General features: G+C 50.3%; 1 protein-coding gene across 1 annotated transcript in view; it reads right to left on the bottom strand.

Annotated features, from left to right (window-relative positions):
- Window positions 1-6,838: 6,838 nt before the first annotated feature.
- Window positions 6,839-18,536, bottom strand: part of CD9 (CD9 molecule) — a 32,303-nt gene continuing 20,605 nt past the window's right edge. Inside the window, exons 2-8 of the mRNA XM_023643014.2 lie at window positions 18,003-18,105; window positions 11,776-11,873; window positions 10,982-11,056; window positions 9,399-9,497; window positions 9,174-9,263; window positions 8,484-8,567; window positions 6,839-7,336 (exon numbers count right to left, since the gene is read on the bottom strand). Coding sequence (XP_023498782.1) covers window positions 7,271-7,336; window positions 8,484-8,567; window positions 9,174-9,263; window positions 9,399-9,497; window positions 10,982-11,056; window positions 11,776-11,873; window positions 18,003-18,105 — 615 coding nt within the window. The 3' untranslated portion in view covers window positions 6,839-7,270. The remainder of the gene's footprint in view (window positions 7,337-8,483; window positions 8,568-9,173; window positions 9,264-9,398; window positions 9,498-10,981; window positions 11,057-11,775; window positions 11,874-18,002; window positions 18,106-18,536) is intronic.

Genomic DNA, 18,536 nt, shown 5'->3' with positions numbered 1-18,536 from the left:
CACATAGCCTCCCACACCATCAAACATTGGCATCAGTGTGGTACATTTGTTACAACTGATGAACTGGTGTTGACACACCATAATCACTCAGAGTCCGCAGTTTACATTAGGGTTCACTCTTGGTATTGTGCATTCCATGGGTTTTCACAAATGTATAATGACATGTATCCACAATTACAGTAGGATACAGAATAGTTTCACTGCCCTAAAACTCCCGTGTTCCACCTATTCATCCTCTTTCCCCCTGAACTGTTGGCAACCACTAATGTTTTTACCATCTCCATAGTTTTGCCTTTTCCAGAATGTCGTATGGTTGGAATCATACGGTATGTAGGCTTTTCAGATTGGCTTCTTTCACTTTGTAATATGCATTTAAGGTTCCTACATGTCTTTTCGTGAATTGATAGCTCATTTCTTTTTAATACTTTTAATTTTCAAAACTACCCTATGAGATATGTTTTATCAGCTCCAACCTACACATGAAGAAACCAAGGCCCAAGACCATGCCAGTTGAATGCCAGGGATGTCATTGAATGTAGATCTGTTTCAATGTCGCCATCCTTTCTCCCGTAGCCATGGGGCTTCTCTAGGCTTGCTTGAGTTTCGTGGTCCTGGGCAAGTCACTGACTCTTTTCTTTGGCCCTCAGTTTCCCCATGTGTTAAGATTAGAGAATAATCTGCATGTCTCCCCAGCTCCCAGGGCAGTACTGAGGGTCAGCTGGACAGCCCACGCTCTGCTATGAGATCTATGGGCACAGGTGACTGCTTGCAGGGTGTGTCAGAGCTCTCCCCAGGGTCCCTCACTGCCTCACTTGGCCGGAAGGTCAGCCCAGGCTCCTTGGAGTCTTGCAGAGCAGTAGAGATCTACACTGAGATAAGGTCTGATCCTGCCTGTGTTGCCACAGAAGCAGCAGATGGTTCAGGGAAATCCAATTTAAAAGGAAAGAAATCAAATTAGCTCTCCAGGGGTCTGCTGGCCAATGCTTGAGTGAAAACTATTACATTAGTGGCTCAGGCCTCTCCAGGCCAGTGCTGAAACTGAGGGTGGGTGGGGTGGCCTGAGGGGGAGAGGAAGGAACTTAGCTTGCTGGAATAAAGCCCTTAGGCTCCAATGACCCTTAGCTTGGGGGTCCATGAACCTGCAGTTGACTCTGACATTGACCTTCCGTGGTTCACAGTCCCTCTCTGCAACCTCCATCTCTCAAAGACCCACACAGGTAATCCCACCTCTCCTGGGGTGTGGTCACACTTATTTAAGGAGAACATCCCTCAACAGGCATATTTGCTCTGAGAATTCCATTGCAGATCCTCTCGGGGTGTAAAGACTCTGTGGTGGGGCTCGTCTAAGGCGGTTGTGCCAGGCAGTCCTTGAGCCAGTCAGCTCTAACCAGGAAAGGTGCCCCCGGAAATTCTTTCTGCTTAATTTCCTGTGCTTGGAAGGCCATGGGGCATCCTGAACATTGACACTTCTCCCTTGGCTACAATCACTGGGGCCAGGGATCGATGTCCTGACAAGAGATGCCAGTAGGGATGCTTCTTACTGGATGGTCCAAACTATCTGTTTCGATGCTTTCTGCTCAGGGAGCTTGAGTGTGAGATGCAGAGAGAAGCAGAGGTGCCACATACAGAGCTGGGATGCGCCACCGTCTCAGCCTCCACTAGGCCTGTGGTACAATCCAGGCTAGCAAGTGCAGAAATGCAGAGGTCATGGTATGGAGGCTGAGATGCTGAATATCCTTCCAACAAGCCCCATTTTTTAAGGGTTAGGGTGCTCTTTTCCTTGAGTCTTGAAGAGTCCAGCAGTGGCACTGAGTATGGAAAAAATGCAACAATTTCAGAGATAAAGCATTATTTTGAAATATTTTTGGGTTGCCCATAGAAATATTCACTGTTGCTATTACTTCAACCTTTATTAGAGGTCCTTCCCTCACCCTTGCCCCCCAGTAATGGAAAAAAAAGAGTCAGCACTTGTTGCCTGAGTATTTGCTTGGAGACCTATATTGTTAAAGCTCTTAGAGTTGGAAGGGATGTATGAGTTCCTCAAGTCTCCTTTGGTGCAGGAATTGGCACAGCTCCATCTCCAGCCTCTCCTGGAGCCTCCTTCATATCGTGGGGCCCACTACTCTGTTGGATAGCCCTGGTTTTAAGGAGCTTTCTTTGTATTAAGCCAAAATCTGTTCCCTGTGAGTTCCCCTCTGAGTTCTCATTGTGGCCTCTGGGACAATATATACCCCTGGTTTATTTTATAGCCATTTGGATATCTGAAAACAAAGATGGGCATGTGGTGGGTTCTCCCCTTCCCGTGCTCAGGTTAGAATTCCCTGGTCCTTCACTCTCCTCCTGGATGACATGGTTTTAGGCTCCTCCCCAACGTCCATCCCCTCCAGGTCTCTGTAGTTGGCTACCTTCACTTTTGAGGAGGTCCCAGGTTGGAGCATAATACCGCCTGGGGTCTGACTGCTGCAACTGTGGCTTTCTTCTCTCTCTCTGTCTGGACACCCACCTCTCTGGATGGAGCCCAACACAGCTTCACCTGAGAGTTTTGGCTTCTGTTAAGTTTGTAGTAAGCTACATTTCCACGTCTCTTTTCAAATGAAATTGTTTCTCCATCCTGCATTTATCTAATGAGTTCTTCTGATCAAAAGATGTTCCAGTTAAATTTCCTCCTACGATATTAATCCTGGGAGGCACCACTGTGTGAAACATGCAATAAGACATGGAGACAAGGGAGAAAGGTAAACCTGGATTCAAATCTGTATCCAGTATATTAACTGTATGATCTTGGGGCAAATATTTAACTTCTCTGAGCCTCAAGTTCTCCTAGTGTAAAATGGAATAAAACACCCATAACTTATTTGTCCCTTTCCCACCTTCACTGTAGATTGGAAAAACTAAATATTTGTATTCTCATCCTCCCTTATGGCTATGAGTACCCGTGTGACAGACTTTGGCCAATGATGGCCCAATGAAAATTGGCTTCTTGTCTGTTGGGGGAAGCATTTGTATTTCAGATAAAAGGAATAGTTGTAGCGAGCATTTGCCCTTCTCCTCTACTTCCTGCTGTGAATGTAGAGATGGTTGGAAATGCGGCAGCTACCTTGTGACCATGGGGGATGAGCCAAGAGCATCGCAGAGATGCCAATTTTGACAGCACCGAGCTGCTGCATCACCTGTGGTTGCCTCCAGACTTAATATATGAGGCGAAAAACCGTATTATCTAACCAGCTAAATATGTGCCTAACCTAACTCAGCTACTTGAAGTGTAAGGATCAAGGACTGTGCTGGACATATAGGATTGCTTGATTTCATTTACTTTGTATTCCTGTTAAGATACATCCTTTGGGTGTCACAATCCATTATTCCAGACCCCGAGATCTCTTAGAACTGTAATTCTGTTAACCCAAATTACTGGCTATTCCTCAGAGCTTTGTAAAACCTACAATATTTAATAATATTCTGAGTTATCACTTAAAACATTGACCATGATAGGGCAAAGCAGGGCCCCGTAGCCCACCAACAGAGACCTCTCCCCTTGTGTGGGGTATTCCCCCCGCTATGGGTCCGCTAATGGTGCTGTCAGTCCCCCATACTGCTCCATCTCGTGCCCAAGAAGCTCAGGAAATGTCTGAGCCTAACCTTCTGTAAAACAAAACTTCCCTGCACTCCTGTAGTGTCCTAATGCGCTAGTTAGACCCCCTTCCCGGGAGAAAGGACGGCAGCGGGAACGAGCGCTGGGATTCACGTGGGGTCCTGGCTCCGCCCTCGCACCGCTCACCTCCACTCTCGGGGGACGTGCCATGTGGGAGCCGGGCCTTGTGAGAGCGCCAGGAGGGTGGGGATTCAAAGCAAGTTCAGGCCTTGAAGGGCACCGAGTGAAGTAGTAACTTTTACTATCCAGCTGTTTTGATTCAGATTTGTTGCCCCTGGGCTGTTTTTCACAGTTGAACCAAGAGGCCAACGGACCCAGCTGGGTATTCCTGTTTTGTTCAAGGAGATTCTTCCCCGCCCCCCCAGGAAGATTAGCCCTGAGATAACTACTGCCAGTCCTCCTCTTTTTGCTGAGGAAGCCTGGCCCTGAGCTAACATTGTGCCCATCTTCCTCTGCTTTATATGTGGGACGCCTACCACAGCATGGCGTGCCAAGCGGTGCCATGTCCACTCCCGCGATCCGAACCGGCGAACCCCGGGCCACCGAGAAGCGGATCGTGTGAACTTAACCACTGCACCACCCGGCGGGCCCCTCAAGGAGATTCTTTCTGGACCCACAGCTATTGCTGTTATTGGCAGAGTCTATTGCCTTTTTGTGACCTAAAATTTCCTAAAGGCCTTTACTCCCAAAGCCCTTCAGGTTCTGAGCGCTGGGGACCATCTTGGTTTTGCCTTAACTGCAGAGCTTCATGGACCGTCTGCCAGGAGTCTGGCAGGCTTGTTTCGGCCAGACTGAGGGCAGCGGGGACCAGCTGGCTCCTTCCCGGGTGTCTGCCAGCTCTCAGTGATCCCTCCGCTTCTGGTCCTGGGCCCAGTCTCACTCAGGTCAGAGGGTGGCCGAGTCTTTACTACATGCACCCCTCCCCCACCTGGCAGCTGACTGGCCAGGGACAGATATTCGAGTGAAACTGGGTCAGATTCTCTCCTAAGACTTCAAACGGGGCTAATGGTGGTTGTCTCTGTGTAAGCTTGGGAGCTGCAGGCCAGCCTTTTCCAGCCCACGTGGACTGAATAGCAGACACCATTGGTCTCTTTGGAGAGCAAAACATAGCACTCAAGTGGAGAGCTGCGCGAGCTCCTGGGCCATGGTTCCAGGATCTTCCTGTGGCCCAGGTGTCTCCACTCTTGGGTTCCACGAGACACCACTAGTGTTCTTAATAAATTATTCGCTTTCGCTTAAGCTAGTCAGTTGGTCCATTATTTACAATAGGCTGAAAGACAGGGTACAACCCTGAGATATTCTTCGATTTAAGTAGTGGCAATCTGTGACACTGACTCTACCCATTCTTCAGCAAAGCGGCAGAGGAGAAAGTGTGTTTAGGGGACCCGCCTTTCCTAGAGGTGCTGGCAGTCAATACAGGGTGGAGAGTAGAATCAATCAGGATCCTGACGCCGTGCATTATGACAGTCTCATCCACTCTTACACAAAACCAATGGTTCCACAGCCGAAACAGTACAATTAGCCCTCAAATGCTCAAATTAATAAGGGACCTGGGCCCATAGAACAGCGATGAGATGCAAGGGTGCTAACCCTGACATTTTTAAATTGTGGTAAAACAAACATAACATACAACTTACCATTTTAACCATTTTTAAGTGTACAATTCAGTGGCACTAAGTCCATTCACAACGTTGTGCAACCGTCACCACCATCCGCTTCCAGAACTTTTTATTATCCCAAATGGAAATCCTGTTCTCATGAAACAGTTTTCCCCTCCCCCACCCCTGGTTACTTCTAGTCTACTTTCTGTCTCTATGAATTTATCTATTTGAGGAATCTCGTATAATTGGAATCATACACTGTTTCCTTTTTGTGTCTGGCTCACTTCACTCAGCATAATGTCTTCAAGCTTCATCCATGCTGTAGCACATGTTGGAATTTCATTTCTTTTTAAGGAGAAATAATATTGCATTGTATGGATTTACCACATTTTGTTTATACACTCATCTGTTGATGAATATGTGGGCTGTTGCCACCTTTTGGCTCTTGTGAATGATGCTGCTGTGGACACTGGTGTTCTGATATTTAATGTAACAGTGGCATTCAGTGCCATTTGGATTCTTTTATTTTTTGTAAATGTTAAGAAAGAACCCAAACTAAATTAAGGAGTGGAAAATAAGAACAGGCTTCCTCTGCCTCCGCGCGTCACCTCACAGCGTTGGCCTCTGTTGGAACTGCCTCCTTAACTCCGGGTGCTCACTGGATGGCAGGCTTCCAAGTGGCACTACCTCCCACACTGGAGGCTTGGTGAGCAGGCAAGCTGGTTAAGCTGAACTACACTTCCCAGCGTTCCCTGTCCTGCATGCTTCTGGTTCCGGTGGAGCACGACGGAAGGAGAGCCTCGTCAGGGGTCTGGAGGAGGGAAGAAGTGGCAGTCATTCTGTAGCTCCCACAAGCTGTTGCCTATTTGCTGGCTCACTTCACCTTCTCCAACTCCTGGCCAGTGCGTTGAGCTCCACCACGAAGCATCCCAGCCGCTGTAAGACCCACACCCCCAGCACCAGACGAACAGGAGTTGACACGGATTTGTCTGTCCTCACGGGCTCCAGCCTGTTCCCCACTTTCCATCCATCTGTCCTTCCCAACTGTCTGCACTGTGGGCTCCAAGCTCTAGCATCAGACGCAAAGACAACAGGCATATAGAGACTGCTTAAGGATTGTGTAAGGTCAATCCCTCTAACAAATTTTATACATGCATTATATTTAATATTCTGCTTCTCTGGTTAAACCCTGATGAGTATGCCTTCATTTATTCAACCATCAAATATTAACTGAGCACCTACTATGCACCCGACAATAGGTTCTAGGTGCTGGGGGTAAGCAGTGAATGAAACCAAGCCATCAGGGAGCTCCCGTTTACTGCTGTGTCCCCAAGACACGACAAATCCCTGCAGGACAGAGTCCTGGGCCAGGTTCCACTGCTGACTATCAACAACTGTGTGGTCTTGGATCACAATGCCTTCATCTCTCCATGCCTTGATTCCTTCACTAGTAAAGTAGGCAGACTAACCTCCCCACCTCCTCATAGAAATGAGTCGGAGCAAAGAGCAGTTGAAAGACATCTGAAAAATAAATAGCTCTAAAAAAATAAAAAAAGAAAGGAAGTGAAAAACAGAAAGCAGTCTGGGATATTGTCATAATCTTTTATTATGTATCAAATTGTCTTCAACATAAGTTATAACCTGATTAAATTTGATAGACATTTTTTTTTCATCTATTTAAAGACAAAAAAAATTCTCTTTATGTACAATATCTTTTGTCTAGAGTCTAGCAAATATAGTACCTTTCATTGCAGGATTTCTGCTGAACATAATAAGCAAAAACAAACAACCAAAAAAAAAAAAAAACCAAACCAAAGCAGACCAAATCCCCAAACCCTCCACTACAAATATCAATATTGAATAAGCACTAAAAAGACAAACGGAATAACTTTTTCGTGTTTAGAAATGCAGCATGAATACTACAGTTAGTGGCAAAAAACAAAAAACAAAAACAAAACCCCAAGAAAACCACCGACAATCTTCAGGGGTAAGCTTTCCTGCTCAGGGGTGCAAGCTGACTCTAGACCATCTCTCGGCTCCTGCGGATGGCACAGCACAGAATCATACTGAAGATCATCCCAAAGATCTGGAAGACAAGGCAGGGAGGGACATGAGGAACGGGCGGGCTTTGCCGAGGGAGAGGAAAGACACGAGTCATTCAGGCCAACACAAACGACAAGGAGAATGGTGACCACGAGGCCAAATGAGTTCAAGGGTGCCGAAGCAGGAGAGACGTAGGTTAGACAACAGGAAGGACTGCTGACTGGTGGGATTCTGAGAGTCTGCAGTCACTTGCTAACGCAATCTGCACAAGCAACTCCCCTGAAGACCTTGCAGGTGAGACAAACAAGCTCAGAGCTAAATTTAATGCACAAATTTCAGATAGTCCAATAGTCCAGACAGGTTAGTACTTTCACTTCCATCTCTCTATGTCTGTGTCGTATATTCTATTTTAAAAGGTATCGTTTTGTCTCTTCCTGAAAGCTGCTTCCAGCTTTTCTTAGATGCAGATGAGGGGTGCAAATAACCAATAGGGAAGGGAGCAATTCTCTCTTTTGGGGCAGTCTTGCAAGGGGCAGAGGAGGACCAGAGGGAAGACTCTGGGATGTTAGTGAGCCAGGCTGTCCCAGTGAGGGGTGTGTCCCCTACAGGGTCCTTATCACTCCCTCACGGGGAATGGGGGTGACCCTAGGGAACCTTGTTGGCCCTTGATGGTTTCTGGGGGCTGATTAGCAAGAGAGTCTTACTGGAAGCTTCCGTCCCAGCAGGACACAGGGGGAGGTGAAACCATTCACATCCATGTAGCTTTACTGAACTTCTTTCTCAGGGAAAAGAAGAGCAGGTACATGAGCAAAACATGTTCTTAAGATTATCCCAGATAACTAACAGGTCCGGGGATGTCCATCCTTGCTCCTCAAAGCCTGGTCTGGGGACCAGCAGCACTGGCATCACCTGACATTTACCCTTGAACCTAAACGGTTAAGAGAATGGATTCCGCAGATACACTGAGTTCAAATCCCAGATGCTTCACTCAGGAGCTCAGGGACTTTGATCAGCTTACTCAACCTCTCTGTGCCTCCACTGCCGAGTCCGTAAAGTGGGAATACTAATAGTTCCCGCTTCATAGGTGCGGTGAGGATTAAACTTGTTGATAAATTAGTTGGTCAGAGCATGTGCTTATTAAGTGTTAGCTACTAAGAGGACCACTCCCTCCCAACGTCCCCGCCACTCACCATCACCACAGCAATCCCGATGCCCACCGCGCCGATGATGTGGAATTTGTTGTCGAAGACCTCCTTGATGGCCTCAGGGCAGGGCTTAGGGGGCAGAGCAAGACTCGGGTCACACAAATCCCTGCTCCAGGGCACACCCCCTCCCGCCCACAGCACCGCTTTCACACCGGGAGCACTGGTGGCCCCAGACAAAGGGCTGGGGCAGGAGTGTTCAGGTGTCCTGGCTGGTGGACAGAAAGGAGAACCAAGACAGAGATATGGGAGACGGCTCCCTAAAATCTGGGTGAGAGAGCGAGGAGTGGAGAGGGGTAGGCCCCCGCTTTGGGGTCTCTCTCTTATCAGGGTTACTTGTCCTCCTGAATTTGGACATTCGCTCTGGTGCACGATCCTGAGCTGTTTATGAGTCTATGGCAGGAAGCCAGGACTCAGAGCACAGCTGTCCTCGAGGGCCGCGTGGGGCAGAATGTGGGGCAGCAGCGGGCCATTCCCGGTGCCAAATCGTTGCAGGCAGCTAGAACACTTTCTTATTTCCCCTATTTGTTTTGCTGTCCTTAAGGAAGCAGAGGCCCCAGGGCAGTGGAGAAATGAGATGGCCACCCTGGGCCCTTTCACAGGCAGAAGAGGTGTTTATGGGTACCTGTCACCCCAGAACAAGAGGGCAGGGGCAAAGAGGCTTGCTCTGAAGGTTACCTTCGTTGTGAAGCTTGAGAGTACATCCTTTTGGGGGCAGATGTCCGAGATAAACTGTTCCACTCCCCCAACGATACCACAGCAATCCAGCTGCAGGGAGAGGGATGGGGGTGAGAGAAACAAATAAAAAGATGAGCGGCATAGGGACGTGTGGCAAGCATCCCAGGTGCACAAGCGTCCACCAGAAAGGCCACAGGGGTCAGGGTCTTTGCAAAGATGACCTACCGCATAGTGGATGGCTTTCAGCGTCTCCCGCTGGGGCTCGTCCTTGGTCTTCAGCTTGTTGTAGGTGTCCTTGTAAAATTCCTGGATATCCTTAATCACCTATGATGGACACACAAGAGAGGAGCAGAGATGGTTTTTCATGAACACATGTTACCTGTTCCATTTTGTTCACAAAGAAATTCCTGGGGCTAGAAATCATTGCGAGCAGACTGAAGCCACTGGCCTAGCACGGCCTCTCTCACCTCGGGGGCCCCTCCCTCCTCCTCCCACAGCCTCTAGGAGCCTGCTGTGGCCATGCTCCCTTCTTCTCTCGCACCTTTGGTCCGGCCCTTCAGCCTCACTTGGCTCCTTCCCTTCTACCTATGAACAAAATTGAATCTCTTCAAGCTAAAGAAAAAAAATCCTATTCCCAACCTGGCTGGGTCCTCAGGTTTCCATCTTCTTTTTTTTTTCCACTTAGAGACCAAACATCAGTTTCTGCATACGTAGGATGGAGATTCTAACAGTCCCTACCTCAGAGGTCATGGCAAGGATGCAAATGAGCTTTCGCATGTTAAGCCCTTAGCACAGTGTCTCATAAGGAGGGGTACATGTGGAATAAGCATTAGTTATTACATCATGAAATAGAAGCTACATTATTACTTCCTGTACCTGGGTGCATCCCAGTCTAACAGATGCCTGTCCCTTGGTCCCCTCTCCCCTCAACATCAATTAACTGACCAACATCCAGCATTTCTCCTTCAGCAGCTTTAATAGTTATCCCCTCCTATTTCCATGGCTGCAGCTTTTACTATCTGGATAATTAATTAATTAATTATTTTTTAATTAAAAAAAAAAACAGGGTTCCTGGATCCAGTATCTCTCTTCTTTTTCCCCTCCTGCTAAACATGACAAGACAGCCCTTCCTAAAACTGTTCTGATGTGGCCCGTCCTGGCCACAACTCTTCGGTGGCTGCCCATGGGATCCCAAGCTCAGCTGTGCTCAGACCCTTCCTTTGCCGGGAAGTCCCCTGTCCCCCACCAACCTTCCTCCTGAAATCCTATCTCCCATTTAAGGTTCACGTCAGTGTCCCCTCCTCCATGAAGCCAGAAGAGATGCCCCTTCCTCATCCAACCTTTTCAAATCCCATGGGACTTCTGGATGTAAACGACTTCTACGACACTTGCACTTAGCTCATGGCAGCACGAATTTATAGACTAGGTGAAGTAGGGGGTGTCCAGCCCACACAGAGCCAGGTGTTCCTCAGACCTTTCTAGAGGAGGCGAGAAAAGGGCTGCCGAGCTGTGAGACTGAGACAGACACACACTCCCAGGGAGTATTTCCTGAATGCCTGCTGTTTGCCAGCACCGTCCAGCAGCGGTTGGCAAATTCCCACACAGGGAAGTATAATGGCTCACATTCCCTGCCCCGGGGGAGCTCGCACTCTGACGGGCATGCGGGAACGTGGTCGAGTAAGCGGCACGTGCGATGGCTGAAGGCTGACCAAAGCGACGAGCCACCGTCCGCCTTCATCACCCCCCACCCCCCAACTCCCCAAACCACATCACTGCAGGTCCCAAGAGATCTTATGGGAAAAACCCACCTCATCTTTGTGGGAATATCCCCAGATGGCTGCAGCAATTTCGATGGCAAATATAACCAACAGGAAGCAGAAGAACTGGAAGGCAGAGAGGGGGTGGGTGAGGAACAATGCCAGCCAGGCGACCAGGAAAACCAAAGGGCACTTGGAGAACAAGGAACAGTGACTACTCTCTGGAGACGGGGCATCTAGGGGCACAAATGCACAGCCTGGAGGGGAGGGAAGATGCTTACAGAACCGAGAGAGTTAAGCCAAGGCGAGGTGAAAGCTTTAGTGGGGAGGTTCTCACTAGGAGGAAAGGACTGGACACAGCTGACCCCAGAATCGGCCATTCTAGGGTGTTAATTAAGAGTCAGTCAGAAATAAAATACCCTCGCTCACTCACAAAAACCAGAGATCTGAGGAAATAAAGAATGTGAATATATTCTGGAGTTTGAGAAAAATTCTAACAAATTTTGAAGTAAGAAGAGAAGGCAAAGGTACCTGTGGATTCAGGGAAAAAAAGCAAACGTGGTCCTCGAAAAAGGGAAAAACAAAGTCCTGGCATTTAGTTGCCTAAGGGAAGTGACAAGAGAGAAGCTCCAGAAAGGAAGAGGACAGCACATCGCCACAGGGGAAGGGGGCAAGATGGCTGCCTGGCTGGGAGACGGGGCAGGGCCTGGAGCCCAGGGACACTGCAGGGCTGAGGATGGCTCACGCCCTTGGGGTTCCCTCTTCACCTCATCCCACCCCATCTGTTCTACGAGATCTTGCAGTCCAGGAGTCAGAGTGGCTGTGGGCAGCAGGGGGACACTCACCAATCCCAGCATGCACTGGGACTCCTGCACAGCCCCACAGCAGCCCAGGAAACCCACCACCATTATGAGGGCACCAGCTCCAATCAGAATATAAACTCCTGCAGGGAGAGGAGAGAGGACAAGACGTGGAGACATTAGTGTGGAGGCCCAGATACTTCGGGCAATTCCATTTCCTTCTACATGATTCTGTGTTGCCCCCCATCCTTCAAAAAACAGCCTCCTCCACCTCTGCTCGTCTCCGTCCCACCAGCCCCTCTTCTGGAACCCAGCCCCATCAAGTCCTCACTCCTACCTCACCCTCAGCCTTCCTGGAAGGTGCCCATTACCGCCCAACCAGGACAAAGAAGAACCATGGGAACCCCCAGATTCCACTCAGCACATGAGCTGGTCCAGGCTATCAGCTGTTTCCAGCAAGATGAATCCACTCACGCTGATTAAAACAGACCCTCCAAACTTGGGCTAACTTCCTGGGACTCTGGCGAGCCTCCCGCTGGCCTGCGCCGCCAGGAGAGGCTGTCAGAGCAAGCTTTCAGCGGGTAGGGGCTGTGCGCATGCAGACTGCCGTGCTCCGTGCAGCCAGCTCCGCCTGATTCCCGCAGAGAGGCCTCCCCGCCTTGCTGCGGCGGCTGTCAGCCACACGCAGTTAGTGATGCCCACGTTGGCAAAGGCAGGAGTCCCTTGCTCTACTGCAAAGAACAAGGCCTGGTGTCAGACGACCCTTGTGTTGTGGTCTCAACTCTGCTACTAACTGCTGTGTGATCCTGGTAAGACACTTTTCTCTCTGGACCTCAGTTTCTTTATCAGTAATATGAGATGTTGGTTGCTAGAAAATTTCAAAAGATCCCTTACAGCACACTAAAGAGACTTACAGTGCAATTCAGCTACTCCAAGTTAAGGGTGACAAGGGTCCTCCTTGCTAAAGGGAGCGAGGGTGACATGGTTTCTAAGTGCTCTGTTTGAGTGCAGTGACTTCCAGACCCCTGTCTAGGCCCCAGAATGCAAACGCCCAGGACAGGGGGGCGCAGCGAGCAGCCCTGGCCCAGGCACCCCACTACCCCTGGGGAGTGCCTCGAGGAGCCCATCTTGCAGAGGTATCTTGAGAAGGCACAGCGTCCTGAAGGGACCACCCCCTTACGCGGCTCCTCCAACATGCAGGCCCCATGCAAAACGGGCAGAAAGTCCCATGCTTCCCTGCGTCACAGACTCGTTCTGTTCAACCGTGGGGGGGACTCCTGTTGACAGCACCAGCTCTGCGACCCTGGGAAAGCCACTTCGCCTCTCTGTGCAACAGTTTTCTATCTGCAAGACAGGGATGTAATCACGCCTGCCTCGAGGACTGTTGTGAAGTGAAGTGACATTCACCCAAATGTGCAAAAAAACGCTTCTACTGTTAATCTTAATAATACGAAGGATGGATGATTACCAACCATCAGAGGGACAAATTTCACATACTTGCTGCTCCCTCCCTCCTGTTCCCTAACTGGCACCAGGGAGACTTCCTTGAAGTAGGGGCTGAAAGTGACAGAGTCTATGACGTTTCCCCACAATACACAACAGGATCCCGCGGTGAGGACCCTTGGCAGGTGTCGCAGTGACTTTACTGTCCCCCCCAGGATGTGGCTGGGGCTTTGCAGGCAACAAACCGTGCTGTCTGCCACAGCTGAGGCTCCCGGGCGGCACTGAGCGGAGCGCACACAAGGGAGCATTTGTGGCTCTCCCCTTTCCCCCCACATCTGTCGTGAGGTCAAGTCACGTGGGTTTCCTGGCAAACCCCTATGTTGCATGAATATCGGTATTGTTCCTGTGCCTGCCCGGCCCAGACTGGGCAAGGGGACAAATGTGGCTTGTCCTCGAGACAAGTCCCCTCCTCCTAGGCCGTTTAAGACTGGGCCTACAGGCTGGACTCAGAGAGGCAGCGCAGCTCCACGCCCAGCGCAGCGGCAGGGGCAGCCTCCCTCAGGTCCGGGCTCTGACACGGGGACACCAGCGAGCTGAGGCAGTCAGACGGCCCCAGTTTCTCCTGCCCCCCCCCCCGGGGAAGAGAACGAGGCGTGAGGTCACTCCTTTGAGCTCCAAACCAGGGGCTGAATAAATAAGGAGTATTAAGAGATCAAAAGGATTTACAAGCACATGAAATTGAGTCGACTGGGAATGAACAGACAGACAGGTTTTCTCTAAGTCCAGATCCGAGCTCATCAGCCTGGGCAACCCTGGCAGAAGTCAGGGAGTTGGGTCAGCAGCAATAGGGAGCTACGGAAGGAAAAAGCACTTCCCATGTGGACAGAGAAAACGTTCTCCTAATGGGCCTCGGTCAATGTGAAATATTCATTCTTGGGCTCAGCAGATGAAGAGGACAAAGGGTCTTGCTGGCTTTAAATCTCCCTTGGACAGCTGCAGACCTGGGGTGTCTCGGCTTCACTCTCTCCATTTGGGGATGAGGATGAGCAATTCACTGGCAGCTGTTCACAGGATTTCAGCAGAGCCCCGGAAGCCAGGGAAGCAAGTGGGGCTCGGGCTGCTGCTTCTTAACTGGGCTACCAGGGCTTCCCCCAGCCAGGCTCCCCCCACCTACACCCGGCCTCTACACCTGAGCTCGTTAGCAAAGGCCGGCGATGACGAATGACAAAACGTTCGCCTTTATAAAGCAAGTGAATGTTAGCTTCTGTCTGACTCATGGAAAAAGTGATTTGTCACGGAGCCTTCTCGGGGATCTCTGTATTAATTTGCTAAGGGTTGTTTATTCTGCTTTTTTTCAGGCTGACATTATGGGCCTGGTTGAAAAAAAAAGGGTTTGGTGCAGCAGGAGCATATGTGAGGGTGTCCTTTATACAAGAAATGGGGCATTCTTTTCCACCTGCTTATCAGGCTCGGCTTCGGCAGGAGTGGACACATCAGCCTCCTGTCACCACCTGACCCAATGCACCAACAGCACTCGCCACACCTGTCTGCATGAGAACAAGATCCTGCAGAGCCTCTGGCCTCCACTTACGTGGGACAGTTTATTATCTCCAAATAACTCTATCAGGGCTTCAAAGGAACCCTAACGCTGCTCCCCAACGGCTCTCTCTTGGTCCCTCTCGGTCCCACCTAGGGTTGTTCTCACTAATAAGCACTGCGGTGGACTCCATCTGCCTGGAGTTCTCTGCCTTGGAGGGCTGCGGGGGCATCAGCTCGGCTGGTTTCAGGATGGGGAGAACCAGGCACAGGACAACATGACAAAGTGCCCCAGGTCACCATGGGGAATGGTCCTCAGGAGGGGTGGACAGCCACGGCCTCTGGCTGGAGCCCCCCAGATACCCTCATTCACTGGCTACGGTTCTGGAAGGACACCAAGGAGTTAAGAAGGACTGCTGGCCTGGGACCAAGAAAATGAAGTTCCCTGACATGTTTGCAGCCTAGGATTACAGAGACTGCTGATGGGCTGGCTCTCCCGGCCTGACTCAGAGAGAAGGCCCATATAAGGCTGTCGGCTGTTCTGGATCCACCATAGACTGCTGTGAACGTTGGAAAGTTTCTTTTTCCACTTGCTTCTCTGCCTGCTTATGCATTCTTTCTCTACTTCGAAAGCTGTGGCCCCGCTGGAGAAAAGACATCATGGGTCCTTCAGGGTTCCTGAAGGGTCAGCTGCGTGGTCAGGCTGGCCTGTGGGTTGCCCTACAGATGGTCAGTGCCCCAGTGCAAGGGACAGCCACCCCATGATGTCGAGAGTAGTGGCCAGGTAGAGCTGGCACTCTCTGTTATCTCACACCCCGAGGGGGGAGGGGACACTGAGAATGAAGCCTCCTTGGCCCTTTGGCCCCGGATGACAATTATTCTGTTTCCCAAAGCACTCAGTGCAGCACAGGGCCCAGACCCAAGTGGTCCCTCAGCTGGCCGACGGTCTAGTGTCACCGCATCGCCCTCTACTCCCTGGGCTTCCGCAAGCAGAACTAAGTCTAGGAAGCTGAGCCCTTTCCCAGGAAGGGGGTCCAGGCGCAAAGGGTCCGTAGTCCTCTGTTAGAGCTAAGGGGACAGCGGCCACTGGCCCCCGACTAGGGATTGCCATGTCTCGTTGGGATTGTGCCTTCAAATCACCCTCCTGGTCACTTCAGGTAGGACCACTGCTCACCAGGGTGCCCTGCAGTGACCCACGGGAGCTGAATCCTGTGAGGCAGGCCCTGCCTCCTCCAACTGCGTGCTCATCACTCTCCTGACTCTGTATGACTTTCCCACCTGTCATCTGTGGGCCAGGGCCACCGGCGCTGGGGGCTTCTCTCTGTTGACTACAGTCTAAGGGGAGTTAAAAGGCCGGGGAGCCTCTGCTCCGGCCCGCCATGGGGAACGTTCAGTCAGTGGAGACAGTTTCCCTTCCTACAGGGGGAGTCCCCCACAATCGAGCACGGATAATACAAGAAGCAGCTGTCACAGGCCTGGCTTCAAATCCCAGCCCTGCCTCTTGAGGGTTACGAGCTTGGGCGAGTTATTTAACCTCTCAAAGCCTCGGTTTTCTCATCCATGAGATGGGAATCATTCTACCTCCCTTGAGGAGTGCAGGGGATGAAATTGCACAACAATGTGTGTGAGGAATGAGACATACAATGAAGGGTTCAAAAATGTGAGTGGTTCCTCCCAATTCCATCCACTCACCAAGGGGATCCTGACCTCCCACGTCTAAAAAGACACAGAATTAGCCAGACTCCTAGACAACAAAAGATGGAAACCGGGTTGTTGGGAGCAGCCAGAGAGCGTGGAGCCAGGTCCCCTGCAGAGAACAATTGGAGACGGGGCGCGGGAGGCTGGGGGCTCTCCTCAGGACGACCAGCCTGAAACCGTGCCACTTGCCTCCACGCTGCTGTCGGCAGATCTGCTCTCCCCACAGAGCCTTCACAGCTCCCTGGTGTGACACGACACGATATGACATGACCCAGAGTGCTCAAGGCCTCCCCCAGCGCCCCCCCACCTCCTGCCACCACTGCTCCAGCTTCACAGGGCGGCATTCCAGGAAGGCTCACAAAGAAACCCCACTGTTGCTGAAACAAGTCAGCACACCATGGAAACCTGCTCCCTAAAAACTCTGTGTATGTGCAGTCTTTTTAAAAAAACCTTATATTGTGTTTTTCCTACCCTCACTTTTTTTCTTACAATAGGGAGACACACCCTAAAATCTCAAATAACAACAACAGAAAGCAATGAAAGGCGGGAAACTCTCCACGGCCTGCCATGCCACCAAGCGGGCTGTGCCAGCCCGATCAAGTCCAGCCTCGGGGGGCAGGCTGGGGTCCGCGTGCTGGCCAGCCACTGCATTCTTCCTGAAGGCCTGGGCGATCACTCTCTTCAGACTGTTTTCTCTCTCCTTTTTAAAAATAACTTGTTTGGTGGGTGGGAAGGAAGTGACCAAACTTACACTTTGAGCCTGATGACATGACAGCATTATCCTAAAAATAGGGGGCTGCTTTTGTTTCCCGCAAATGAAGTGTTTTCTATGCCTAAACCAGGCAGAAGGGAGAGCCACAGACCCCGTGAGCTGACTCGGACACTGCGGAATGGTGTTCGACAGGCCTCAGTGCTCCGTCTCCTTTTGGAGAGGTGTTTGCATGGCGATACGGTGGTGAAAGTGACAGAATGCTGCTGGAAAAGATGTCAAGATGTCCATGTGTAGAAATAAACCTGCTATGTCTATTCATGTTTAAATCGGAAATCTTTGCCCTAAAGCAAAAGCACTCTAGAAAACAAACAAACAAAACTTAACACCCATGGCACGTGCACCAGCACGAGGGGTCCAAAGGGCTGGCGTGTCTGCTAGTCCCTCGTATAAATTTGACTGTAGTATCTGAGAGGCAGGTCTATTGGGTGTCAGACTTCCAATGGGGAGAAATCATGTCTCCTTTTCCTGGCACTGGGGATCCCCAGGAGAAAGTTTTTTGAATTAAGGAAATGATCAAGCCCAGGAAGATACAAAATTAGAGAGAATCAGGGATGAGAACTGAGGTTCTTAAACCTTCAAGAGTAGCAGCAACTTTGGCAGAGGCAAATTCACATCAGGGAATGGTCAAGATGCCAGACTTAGCATGAAAAAGAAACCATAACAGTCAAATGCAAATGCATGGGCACAACTACACAGAAGCATGGCTTGAAAGTGACATGACTGGCCAATGTGGGCAGAGCAGAAGTCTTTCCCTGCCCAGGCCCTGGATCAACACGGCCGGCATCTCCACAGTTGGAGGAAGCACCAAGTCTTCCCTCCTCACCTGTGTAGAAGCTGGAATTATTATTTTCTTGCTCGAAGATGCTCTTGGTCTGAGAGTCGAATCGGAGCCATAGTCCAATGGCAAGGACCGCGATTCCAGCAAGCTGCAAGGTACAAAGGACATCAGCGTTAATCCTGGCTGCCAGGGACAGCATGGTCCCCGACTGCTGAAGGATGAAACTTGCAAAGGACCTTGGGACAACTCTCAGTCCCTCCCTACCCCTCCATGCCCCTGGGAGTAGCAGCAGCCAGGGTGAGGGTGGGGGTGGGAGAATCAATCCATTTGCTAAAAATATCCGCCAGCTGGGAATAAACAATTATCTCTGAGAAGTACAGTGGCAGGACAGCTACTTTATGGACAATAGAATACTATACGGCAGTGAAAATGAATGGCTGTAGCTAAGAGTAATACTGTGAGTGCTTCTCAGGATGCTAACCAAAAGAAGCAGGAGCCGCAGAATACATACAATATGATTCCACAGAGTTCAAAGTTACTTTGCTGTTTATGTGTGCACAGAAACGACGAAAGAAAAAA

This window comes from Equus caballus, chromosome 6 (genome assembly GCF_041296265.1).
Source record: "Equus caballus isolate H_3958 breed thoroughbred chromosome 6, TB-T2T, whole genome shotgun sequence".
Lineage (NCBI taxonomy): Eukaryota > Metazoa > Chordata > Mammalia > Perissodactyla > Equidae > Equus > Equus caballus.
This window is presented reverse-complemented; position numbering and strand designations above follow the sequence as displayed.